The 12,938-nt window shown below is 43.7% G+C and overlaps 1 protein-coding gene and 1 long non-coding RNA gene across 2 annotated transcripts in view; one reads left to right on the forward strand and one right to left on the reverse strand.

Annotated features, from left to right (window-relative positions):
* The window catches only part of HMGN3 (high mobility group nucleosomal binding domain 3), a 34,187-nt gene extending 31,628 nt beyond the window's left edge, over positions 1-2,559 (reverse strand). Inside the window, exon 1 of the mRNA XM_081530391.1 lies at positions 2,230-2,559. Coding sequence (XP_081386517.1) covers positions 2,230-2,460 — 231 coding nt within the window. The 5' untranslated portion in view covers positions 2,461-2,559. The remainder of the gene's footprint in view (positions 1-2,229) is intronic.
* LOC145521634 (uncharacterized) lies at positions 1,309-8,006 on the forward strand. Its single transcript, XR_014065552.1, has 2 exons — positions 1,309-2,714; positions 5,355-8,006. It is a non-coding gene; the product is annotated as an uncharacterized LOC145521634 (long non-coding RNA).
* The last annotated feature ends 4,932 nt before the right edge of the window (positions 8,007-12,938 follow it).

Raw genomic sequence — 12,938 nt, forward strand, 5'->3', positions numbered from 1 at the left:
CATGAGGCAGTTCCAGGGTTCCACGAGGCAGCATCAAGGTTTGCCTGGTGGACGGGATGGCCATGGGAGCCAAGTTTAACTTGTGGTTGCTCCTATCCAAGTAACAGCCCAGGTCTTTGAGCTGTATGTATAAATGAAAAGAATTTCTATTAATCAAGGAGAAGTTTCCTATCTCCGAAGAAGACTGACACACAGGTGCCTGCAGACAGGTCCGCCCTGAGTCCCAGGATGCCCGGCTATCTTCTTCTCTGCTTTCTAGGGAAATAAAACAATAATCAAAAGCCAGTTTCTCTACTGCTCTTCTGTTCTTCCCTTCTGTTCCCTTAAGAGAGGAGGGCAGTGAGAATAAGTAGGAGTAATGGTTTCACCATCTCTGACTCCTGGACAACAGGATCCCAGCACATCAGGATCTCTTATAATAAAGAATTTGTACAATCTAATTATTTGTCTACATTTGTTAATAATTCTCAGAATGGAGATGATATCAACTCACTCTGGAACCCAGTTCTTGGTGACTCTACTAGAACTCCCAACCTCATCATTAAACCGAAGATAAAATGCTGAAAATGGTGGCATCATTCCAATATCCCTATTGTAGTACTGGAAAAACCGTACTTTCATAATAAGTTCAACTAATGAATCTGAAGTATTAGTACTCTTAATATGCCATTCATCTTCTCAGGCTGGGCGTTTCTTTGCATTTCAAATTCCTCTTCAACCACCCATGAATGAGTGAATAAAGAAAGTGAGTCAACAATGTCTGAAAATAAGGTCTTTATCTACAGCATCTAATTAAACCTTTGGTACTAGCTATCGGTTGCTGAGACCCTTAGGTAATTCCTGTCTTAAAGCCCCAGTTCAATGGCAGTACCACCTCTCAAGGGGTTCTGAGGATTAAATGCGACGTTAAATCAAACTCCACCCACAGTATGAAGCATATAGTATGTGCACAATAAACTCTTGGATTTTTTTTTTAAACTTTTAATTATAATATTTTTTTTCAAATGGAGGAGACAAGTTGCCACCAACTTCTAAGTAAAGACAGATAAAAAGGCAAAACCCTCTGTATTTTTCAAGCTTCAAGATTTTGAAAATAATGTTATCACTTACAAACACAAATCATTCCACCATCTTTAACTGATATAGCAACATACTATTTGCCCTTTTGCTTCCAATTTAATACCCTCACTGCTTAACACTGTTGGACACGTGAGGTCAGGCGGTGGGAGGGTGCAAAGTATTTTCTTAGAAACAGCCTCCACACTGCAGTTTCTCCTCGGGGTGGAGGAAAGCCTTCCCTTCCCTCCCTGGGACAATGACAAGTCGCAGCCGGACTCCGAGGGAAACGTGCGTCCCCGGTGCGAGTCACTTGGGTGTCCGGGGCCTGCGCGGAAGGGGACACATAATAGTCCTCCAGGAGGGACCCCAGGTCGCCCCTCCGCACTCATGGGAGAGAGAGCACGCGGAGCCCGCCTTCCCGGACCGAGTGTGGGTTCGGGTCGCCGAATCGGACCCGGTGACCCCTGCCCTTTGCAACCACAGTTGCGCGCGCCCCCGGCGGCGTCCCGTTCCTGCGCAGAGGCAACTCCGCGAGTCCCCGCAGCCAACTGCACGCAGGTCCAGCCGCCCGGCCCTGCCCGACACTGGAGTTGGTACATACGGGTCTGCAGCGGGGGCGGCAGCGGGGTGAGCGCTATGTTGAAAGATGGCTTTCCCTCTCCCGTGGCCTGAGCGCCTTCGCGGCGCACCGGCGTGGGCACGGCCCACAAGGGAATAACCCCGACATCTGCCGGACTTACTGGATTCATTTTCGACCTCCCTGTGCGTGTTACTTGTTACCCTCCCCCCAGTCTCGCTGCTTTTTCCTGCACACAAACCTCAACCTGGCAGTTTTGCAAAGAGAAAACTCCCCTTCTGGAAGCGGCGGGGGGTGTGGGGGGGTGAAAAGCGCTTTTGCTTCTTGTTCGAGGTAGAAACCATTCCGGCTAGAATGAGTTCGAAAAGAAGGGAAGTCGCGTCGCCGGAAAGAAAGTAACAGTAAGAGATCGATGAGGAACAGAGCGGGGGGAGCAAGATCTGCAACAGGCACCTGAAAACAAGCGTGAAGGAGCGAAGAGATTCGCCGCCCCCGAGTTACTACCGAGTGCATTCCGCGCCATCCATAGCAATGGCAAGATTTGCTCTTCTCACAGTCTGAAGGCCTTTGAAATCTTTTTGGGTAAGACTTACCTTTCTCTTCGGCATAATGACTGTATTCGTGCAGCTGAAAAGTAAAGCCACAGGCTGGAACTGCTGGCACCGCCGCTGGATGCTGCCGCCGCCGCAGCTGCTCACGCGCAGGTCTTGGCGTAGCCCGGCCTCCGGGACCTCAACCTCGGCGGCTCCCTCCAGGGCCCCTCTACTCGCTAGTCTCCCCGCTCCTCCAATGAGGAGCCCCGGCAGCCGGCCGCGAGGCCCCATTGGCTGCGGCAACGTTCTAAATTCCACGAGGGCACGCCCACCTCCGCGCGCTCGGTACGCGCTGTTGTAGTTTCCACTTCACCGAAAAATCTGCCTGGCGACTGAGCATGCCCAGTTCAACTAGTAACCCTCGCAAGCCACGGGATCCTGGAGTTTCATTGTTTTGTTGCTCCCTATTTGGATTGTTATCAGTAGGAAGTGTGGGCCTTCAGAAGGAGGAAAAAGAGTAAGGATGGACACATTAACTTTATAAGGTAAATGTGTACACAGCAAGCATTTTATATGTTTCCTGTAAAAGCTTGTAATGAGTGCTATGTGGTGCAGAGCTTTGAAAGTGGGAAGGTACTCTGCTCTGAGAGTCTGGCAATCTCTAAGGGTCTCAATTTCCCCTTCTAGATTTCTAGTGACAGTAAACTCTAAAACTGCTTAGGAATAATCTCCTAAAATCTGATTTCATATCGCTTACTAATTCAGTCACCAGCAAACTAGGCTCGAAGGTGAATAGAGTATGTTTATTATGGAATTTTGAAAAGGCTGAACAAGGTCAGATAAGATTATTTTATTTTTTGGAACGTATTTAAATAACAGTTCAAATATGCACAATTTAATGTTTCTCTAAGTTCTGCAAGGCATTCAATATAAATATAAAATATATAAAATAAAATGTAAAGTATTTTCATATAAAATATAAAATAAACACTCTGGATTTATTTTATGAAATCATTCTTACCCTGATACCATAACCAGTGATAAACCTCAAAAGTAAAGAGAACTAGAGAGCAATTTCCTTCATAAACAGACATGAAATCTTGAATAATATTTTAGTAAATCAAATAACTATAAATGAAATATAAATTTTAAAAATTGTGAATCGCCTTTATGTTGACTACTTGGAATCTATATAATATTCTACATCAGCTCTACCTCAGTAAAAAAAAGTTATTTTTAGTAAGTCAAATCCAGAAACATTTAAGTGGAGAAGACTTCATGACCAGTGAAGTTTATCCTGGGAATGCAAAATTGGTCTAACATCTGAAAGTCAATCAGTGTAATTCAACATATTAATAGAATCAAGGAAAAAAAAAACAATTTTTCAACAGATACAGGAAAAGCATTAGTGAATGGTTAAACAAACTTTAGTAACTATATACAATAGAATACTACTCAACTTGATGAAGAGGAACAAAATATTCCTACCTGGATGAATGTCAAAAACAAAATGCTTTGTGAAAGAAGGCAAGTATAAAAGGCCATAATGAATAATTCCACTTATACGAAAATTTTTAAAGCAAAATTACACATAGTTTTATAATCATGTTGGAAGGCAAAAGTTCACATTACAGAAAAACACTAATGAGACCTCATACTACAAATATGGCCAAATCCACTTTAGTTACACAAAGGCTACAAATGTGTATTAAATAGCATCATCAAGTATATAATTAATTTTAATGCTTGACATTTTTCTTTGTTAATTTTCACAATAATGAATTAGTATCCTAGAAAACTGCAGTAGTGATCAAATGGCTGGTTTTTTTTGTAATATCTTTAGGAATGCATGGGGTTTTTTTGGCATGCTTCAATCTGTTGCCATTATTACTTTTTTTGATACTCATATTGCTCCAATGTGAGAAACTTTTTTCAAATTAGTGCTTGTATACTTTTGACATGATCCCAATTGTTTTTGATAGACTCCTTATTTTTGGGTGTTCAGTGGATCACAATACACTCAAAAGAACTGGGATAAAACAAGTTCTTTGCTTCAGCACTGGATGGAACTTGTTTATAATTTTACCATGGTAATTAATTTATAATGAAATTGTTTTGAAAGAGAGTTAACTTGGAAAGTGCTTTTTTTTTAATTTTTTCAGTTAAAAATTTTTGTTTTGGCCGAACCGCACAGCATGTAGGGTCTCAGTTCCCTGACCAGGGATGAAACTCTGCACTGGAAGCACAGAGTCTTATCCACTGTACTGTTAGCGAAGTCCTTGCAAAGTGCTTTTTAAACCAATGAAAACATTTTAAAATAAGGTACGTGTGGGAAGGATGCTGAGTAGCACTTGAAATCTGGGTTGAATTGTTTTTCTTTATGGAGATAAAATGATGTCACAACAAAAGTGGGACTGGAGTGATTTTTTTTTCCCCTCTGTGATGAAAAGTGATTCATGAAGTTGGCTGCTTTAGCTGATGTTTGTCAAGACTAACCACTCAACCAACAACAGCAAACACAATTGTGACTGTTTTTACTGCATATAATTAAATAGTGGCACTGGTTTATGGAATTCTCCAAGCCCGGATACTGGAGTGGATAGCCATTCAATGAAAATGAGCGTTGCTAATTGGATAAAGGTTGACTGTGGGGACCTTGGGTCCTTTGAGCCCCAGAATTCATTTACAAGTGATGAAAATAATGGCTTTAGTTGTAAAAATAAATAACAGCACTGGTTCTTTTTACTATGAAGGCACTTGTACCTGCCTGAGCAGGATGCTAGGGAAGGAAGGGCTCACCCTGTGCCTTCAATAGCCTTCACTGGCAGCCCTGGGGGTAGGGGCAGGCAAGGAGGATGATTTTGCAGGTAGCTGCGGTGTCAGATTAGGAGGTAAAGACAGCCAAGCAGAAGTGAGCATGCCCTCTGTAAGACAGCGAGAAGGCCAACCTGGTAAGAAGAGACTCCTTGATGTATCAGTAAATTCCTCTGAGTGTTTCACTTACTTTGACCAATCAACCTCTAAGACTGTAAAGTCTTCTCTGTAGGTTGTGGTTGCTGTTTTAGCCAAGATAGACAAAGGATAAATGAAGAGGGTTACTGCCTGAGGAAGAAAGAAGGAAAAATGAGTGAACAGACCTCTTTTCCAATTCCAACTCCTCTCCCTTTCTTTCCTTCCCATAACAGTTGGAATCTTGCACGGACCCCAGCACTTTTCAAACAGCAAGATAAAACCATGTTTGGTACCGTGACTGTCATTAAGGAAGGTAGGGGAGGGAGAAGGGAAAAGAAAAAAGGGCAGAGGGTAGAAAATACCAGAGTGCACTTCACATGATAAAGGTAAGCCATGTTTTAGAAAGTGTTTCCATTTTGCATATGTTTTCATGTAAACACATGCCACACATAGATACACATATGTGGAGTGTATGTGTGTGTGTGTGTGTGCGTGCGTGCATGTGTGCGCGTGTGTTCTAGGTTGTGACTTGAAATGTATTTTTAGGAGGGGTCTTGGTGAAAAACCTTGAAGCTACTGCATAGCCCTAATAAATATTCACAGGAAGGACTGATGCTGAAGCTGAAGCTCCAATACTTTGGCCACCTGATGTGAAGAGCCAACTCATTGGAGAAGACCCTGATGCTGGGAAGGATTAAAGGGAGAAGAAGAAGGGGACAACAGAGAATGAGATGGTTGATGGCATCACCGACTCAATGGACATGAGTTTGAGCAAACTCTGGGAGATGGTGAAGGACAGGGAAGCCTGGCATGCTGCAGTCCATGGGGTCACAAAGAGTTGGGCACAGCTGAGTGACTGAACAATAATAGCCCTAATGAATCTTGTGGACTTGAGGGGCTCCAGCAATTTCTTCCTCTAGAGGAAAGATGCTTCATCTTCAAATCTTGGAAAGAAATTGAAAGGCTCACCACCTTTTTCTGTCCCTTCTTCCCTCTTTCAGGCAGGCACAGGCAGGTTTTGCTCGAATTAATGGCAGCTGTGGAGAAATCAGAAGTAGAATCATATTTTGTTGCTCCTGATAGACCTGTAATTCCTGGATAAGTTAATGTTCTTCAGTGAATAGGCCAAAGAACTCCAGAAGTAAATGAACAAGAGGTGGCAGAAGAATACTCCTTTGTTGTTGTTGTTCTTGGTATTGGTATCAGTCAAGTCTCTAATTGGACTTAGTGCTTTTTTTGAAGAGACCATAGTTTTTACAAAGTAACCAGGACAGTCCATGGCTTCCCAGGTGGTGCAGTGGTAAAGAACCTGCCTGCCAGTGCAGGAGGTGCAAAATATTTGCGTTTGATCCCTAGGTCGGGAGGATCCCGTAGAGTAGGAAAGGGCAACCTGCTCCAATATTCCTGCCTGGAAAACTCCATGGACAGAGGAGCCTGGTGGGCAACAGTTCCTGGGTCACAAAGAGTCGGAGTTCTTTGTGAAGTTTGTGGGGTTCCTCCACTCTAACCCCAGTTGACTGAATCAGAATCTTTTATGGCTGGATGTGGGAATGTATGTTTCAAACAAGCTTCTTGTGTGTTGTTTATATTAGAGTTTGAGATTTCTAGTCTGGGCCTGAATGCTGGTACTTAGATTGTATATCTGTGAAAGCCTCTAAAATTAACACACTTCCAAAGTAGCATCTTCATTCTGTGCGTGAAACTTACCCCCGCAGACCTCATCTTGTGCTTGGGCTTCATCCCTGCTCAATTCCAGTTTTACCGGGCACTACCTACCTTCTTCTCTAGTTGCAAGGAGAGTAAAAACTTCCCACCTTGAGATCTTAGAAAAGCATCTCATCCCAGTTCCCAGGCAGCTCCTCAGTCTCTGGCAAGGTTAAATTCCATGGCCCCGCATCCTCCAAGGGAACCCAACCTGAGCAAAACCCCACAAGCCATGCCCTCCAAGGCTCTATTTCAGCAACTGGACAAGCACACCTTGTAACTGCATTAACGAGGAGGCCCAGGGCGTTCTGTGATCTTCCAACAGTAACCCCCTTGTTGTTTTCCCAGCCTTGGACAAATGTGGTTTACACAGTTTTCCCACCCCCCAGCCCCCGGTCCTTTTCAGGTTCAATGTCTGTGTTATTTACCTCTCCTTCTTGTTGCTGCTTAAACTCATAGGAGTGTAATTAATTTGCTCTTTGTAGTTCTCCAAAGACTATTTGGGCAGAAATTAGCCATGCTCTGTAACTAGAACCAGGGATTGGGCAGCATTCGTTCAGCCATCCCTTTCGGCTGGATGGTCCACGTGTCCTGTGCCGAGAGCCAGCCAAGTTTAAGGTGGTGACAGTGGGGGAATCCCCAAGGTTCAAGGCAAGGACACAGCCAAGTAAGGACGCATCCTATCCCTTTAAGGGAGAGGCCACAGCCTGCCAGGTGCCCAAGGCCAGCTAGGGGTTGTTGTCAGGCTCCCAGGCAGGGTTGTACTATTTTTTTTTAATTGGTGTCTTTTAATTTTTATTTATTTATTGTTTTGGCCTCACTGTGAAGCGTGCAGTATCTTGGTTCCCAACCAGGGATCCAGCCCAGGTCCCCCTGCATTGGGATTGCAGAGTCTTACCCCCTGGGCTGCCAGGGAATTCCCCTGAGTTGCACATTCTCGCAAACTATGGCCAGGGCAATGCACTCTCAAGCAGACCCACTTCTGCCCTCCCAGCTGGGATCTTGGTACCCATTTCTGATGTCTTCTGCATTTTCTTCAAACCTCAAAATCCTTGCAAGCTTGTACAAAACATCCAATAGCTCCACCCCCGTCAGGCTTGAGCTTCGCAGAGCTTCTGCCTTTCAGGGCAGATCAAACCATTTCCTTTCCTCAATGGTAGCAAAAACAAAACAAAACAAAACACATCAACCAACCAACAAACAAAAATATCTAGGTTTAGGGAAATGAGAATCAAATGAATCATTCTGGAAAACACCATATAGCAACTGGAGTTGATCTTCAAGTTAACTTGGTTAAGAGCTGCTCTAATTCTCAGGCATTAGGTTAGAGTTAATAGAGGCAATGAGTTCTAGCCACAAGACAATTTTTACCCGCAGTGGGAAACTAGCCTGAAAATATGCCATAATCTTTAAGGTTGCTTTTAAGCATGGAGGGTTTTTATCATTTAAGCATGAGATTGTGCTATTCCTACCGAAAATCTCATCCTTTCCCCCTTTCTCATTCCTACTTTCATTTCTCCAGAATATTTTGCAGATAGTTTCTTTTTTGTTTGTTTGTTTTCTGAATAATTCAGTTTACCCCTTTATAGGTCAAAATATTTTTGTTTTAGCTATTTTAAAGGTAAATTCTTTCACAGACAGGGAAAACAAACAGTTACCAAAGAAATTATGGGGGAGGGGATAGATAAATCAGGAGTTTGAGATTAACAGATATACCCTCTTATATATAAAATAAATAAACAACAAGCTCCTACTGTACAGCACAGGAAACTATTCTCAATATCTTGCAATAATGTATAATGGAAAAGAATCTGAAAAAGAAAATATGTATGTATATGTACAGCTGAATCACTTTGCTGTACACTTGAAACTAACACGACATTATAAATTAACTATGTTAATTGTTCAGTCATTAAGTCGTGTCTGACTCTTTTTCGATCCCATGGACTAGCCCACCAGGCTTCTCTGTCCATCAGATTTACTATACTTCATTAAAAAAAATTCCTCCTGCCAAATAAATAAATTCTTATCAGAAAGCCCTGAATTTGCACTACAGAGCTTGAATTCCCAAGTCATTGAGCTATGATCACATTACTCAACCCCTTTGAACCCTGGTTTCCTTGTTGTAGAATGAAAATAATGTTTATCTGAGCCAGACGCTACCAGTTACCTGCCCAATATTCAAACTGGTTTTCTTTCTAACAGAATTCTGATTTTGGTAATAGATGTCACCAAAGCAAAACCTTTAGTCCCCCAGTTCCCCAGAAGAGAGTTGCTATGTAACACTGTTTTGGAAATGAGATGTGTGTGGAAGTTAAGAGGTTGTAGTGTAAACACCACCTGTAACTGGGCAGACCTAGCCCCACAGCTGCCTTCTGCCTTTGAACCTCCCCTTTCCATTCTGGAAGTTGCTAGTAATGTCTGGAGGTGATCTTATGTCCGTGAGGATCAGGGCCAGAAGATTAGGACTAAAGAAAGAGCAGAAAGACAGGCATTTGGCTCCCTGTATTAGCCCTGGCTTGCTCCCAGCAGACTGCTTACTAGGACTTCTCAAGTGGCTCAGTGGTAAAGAATCCACCAATGCAGGCGACGTAGGAGATGTAGGTTCAATCTCTGGGTCAGGAAGATCCCCTGGAGGAGGAAATGGCAACCCACTCCAATATTATTGCCTGGGATAATCCCATGGACAGATGAGCTTGGTGGGCTATATAGTCCACAGGGTGGCAAAGAATCAGACATGACTGAGCATACACACATGGAGACTGCTTATTACAAATGGAAAATTAACACTTTGCTTGTTCAAGCCACTGTAGCTGGGTGCCTGTGACATATAGCTAAACACAATCCCTCGCTGATACACGACCTCATAGAGTTGGTGTCAGAATTGGAGACTAAACTATGGGAGTGCGTAAAAGCCTGAAGCACAGTCCTTCACATATTTTGTTCGATGAAACGGTATTATCAGGTCTTCTCTGGCCCAGCGGTTAGGTCTTCGCCTTCCAGTGATGGGCGGAGAACAGCAGTTTGACCTTTGGTTGGGGAGGTAAAGATCCCACATGCCCAAAAAGCCAGAACAAAGACAGAAGCAATATTGTAACAAATTCAATAGAGACGTTAGGTCAAAACAAAACCTGTTTTTTGTTTTTTTTTTTTAAGTGTACATATCTTTCCCCATAGATTGTAAAAGATAACACAAAAAAATTTTAATTTTTCCAGAATCCCTAAGGGCCTGACTTTGGATGTTCAGTGTAAACCTCTGAAAGTAGGTGGGGCCTGGGGGTATGTGAAAATTATAAACAAGTTTTATTGTTGCTGTAGCACCTGCTGCCCTACCTGTGGCCTGCTGCCGAGTGGTAAAGGATAGACGTGTTGCCTAACAACCTCATCTTCGCGGTGGTGGGCCTCCATGTCTGTAGATGCTAGAGTCTAAAAACCAGATCCCAGAGCCCACTGCAGGTCAGGTTCTGGGCGTGCTTTGAATCTGGCCAATCAGATGCACTAGCATGGATTTAGAAAGTCGAGACTAGAAGGCCACACTTGCGTCTGTCTGTCCTGTCTGCTGCTTTGTCTTTTCCTGTGACAGTATCAGCAGAGATACCAGGCACCAGCTCTGTGGGTTCTGAGAGGCAGGCCTCCCGGCACCCAGCCTGTGGACCTAGACGGTGCCCGGTGTGGTGTGGTCTAGAACTGATGGCAATGCTCGTTCCCTGATGGAGAGAGAGAGTTTTCATCCTCAACGAGTCCTGATGCTAGTGGACTCCTGATTGCAGGAGAGAGACAGCTCCGTTGATGACCTGGTTCTGCGGTGTGACTTTGGGAGAATTTTCTGAAAGCTCAACCTACAATCTACTTCTTTATTTCTCCAGCTGTCCACAAGCCACTGAATCTTCGAATCTCTCTCTTCCTCCTTGAATTAGATACAGTGGGTTCTGTTCCCTGCATCTGAACTCAGAGCTATAGAGCTTCTACTCTTGTGTATGTGTGCTCAGTCATGTCTGATTTTTTTGTGACTCCATAGAGTGTAGCCCTCCAGGCTCCTCTGTCCATGGGATTTCCCATGCAAGAATACTGGACTGGGTTGCATTTCCCTCTCCCAGGGATCTTCCTGACCTAGAGATTGAATCCGTGTCACTTGCATCTCCTGCCCTGGCAGGCAGATTGCTGCTTACCAAATATTTCCAGCTCTAAGAGGCGCCCTCTCTTCCCCCCAGAGCTCTGCTTAAGGGAGCAGTTGTTGAGACGGAGACTGGCCATGTATGTGCCTGAGGGACCACCTTGAACAGAATCATCCCAAGACCCCTCCAATGCACATGGGACACAAGAGAAAAGAAACCTCTTATTTAAGCTGTTGATATTGGTAGGGGGGGGAGTTTGTCACCATGGGATTATCTTATTCTGAAATGACACAGAATTTGGAAGAGTGAGCTACTGCTTTAATAATAAACCCTGAAATATGTGGCATTTGGCTTAACCGCTGGTCGAAGGAATCGAGGAAACTATTCCTGAAGGACTGAAAATCTATCCATGTTTGTTTTTTTAAATAAATTTTTACCCATGCCTCCCTGTAGTGAATGCGTGGAGTCTTAGCCAATTGACCACCATGGAAATCCCTGGAAATCCATGTTTTCTAGTGGGAAAATAGTCAGTAGAGTGTTACCAGAGGTAAACTGGAAAGTAAAAGGCACAACTAACTTTAGGGAAGAGACTGAAAGCAAATTATTATTATTACTGTTTACTTGCTTGCTATTGACTACGTTTGACAAGATATTGCAAGAAAGAGATATGAGGAGAAGATTGGTCAGTTTTGGTAAAGATGCATAAAAGAGACAAGAGAGTTTGCAAATTCAAGGACTTAACAAGGTTGGAAAGGCAATGGCTTCTCAACCCAAACAATAAAAGATAAAACTGATACTTTGAGCCATGAAGTCTATTAAAACCCAGCATTGCAGTGCGGACCAGAACAGTGAACATGGATTAGGGTGTAGTGGCTGATATCCCCTTGAGTTGGACCAAATGGCCCAAAATGACTTAAACACGGTTCAGGAGAAGAGCTGTTGCTCTCACTGCTAAGCTCAAGGAACCACCAATTAGGGAGGGAGGCAGAGAAAGAGGGAGAGAGAGCAGGGAAATATGGCAAAGACATATGTCTAGAAAGGAAACATGGGGCTAAGTAAGAAGTCAAACAAGGTTTAATCTGAAAAACAGCTTTACTGTTAAAGAGATACCAACTTGGATTAAAGGAGTTGGGGCTACTTGAAACTTAAAATGATCCTTGATTCCTATCAGAGTGGGCAAGAAGTATGCTGACAAGACAGCTCACCCTCTACAATAGATAAAATCGTTGTCCCTGGGTATCCACTGGGCGACTGGTTCCACATCTCCCGTGGATACCAAACTCCACGGTGATCAAACCCCTTGTACAAAATGGTGTGGTACCTGTAGCCCTCAGATGCGGAACCCCCAGGTATGGAGGGCTGACTGTGTTTTGTGATACCTACTTCAGACAAGGCCAAGAAGAAAAATTATGGAAAGGGAAGAGCCTCCTAAAAGGAAACTCCCAAGGTCCCGTGGAGATTAACAGACAGGGGACTCCCTCCTAGGAAACTCAAATGAAACCTCTTCAGGGAAAATTCCTCACCCTGCCAGTGGGGTCCTACACCTTCTGTGCAGACTACCATCAGGATTGTAATAGGCCAGTGACTGCCATGTGTTTTCCATCTTTATTATTTTTACTTTTAGTTTTTGAAATATGGTTTATTTATTAGGCTGCACCAGGCCTTAGTAGTAGCACACAGGATCTAGTTCTCTTAGCCTCTGGACCACCAGGGGAGTGTCAGTAAGCGTTTATTCAAGTTATCCTGATTTTGCTCTACCACTGGAGTGTGTGTGTGTGTGTGTGTGTGTGTGTGGAGTTAGGGGAGGCTTGGGTCTGTAGATCAAGAGCAGGTGCAGTTGGACCTGTGAGAGATGCTGGTTGCACATTCCCCTCTGATACAAAAACTCCCAGGCATCACCCAGAGATTGTGGGCTTTGAGCTTGATGCCATCACTGGGACTTCCTGGAAAGTGAATGAATGAATGCATTTTATATGCAGGAAGGAAGATAAAAGAAAT

This window comes from Giraffa tippelskirchi, chromosome 9 (assembly GCF_054371585.1).
Source record: "Giraffa tippelskirchi isolate mGirTip1 chromosome 9, T2T-mGirTip1v1.2.pri, whole genome shotgun sequence".
Lineage (NCBI taxonomy): Eukaryota > Metazoa > Chordata > Mammalia > Artiodactyla > Giraffidae > Giraffa > Giraffa tippelskirchi.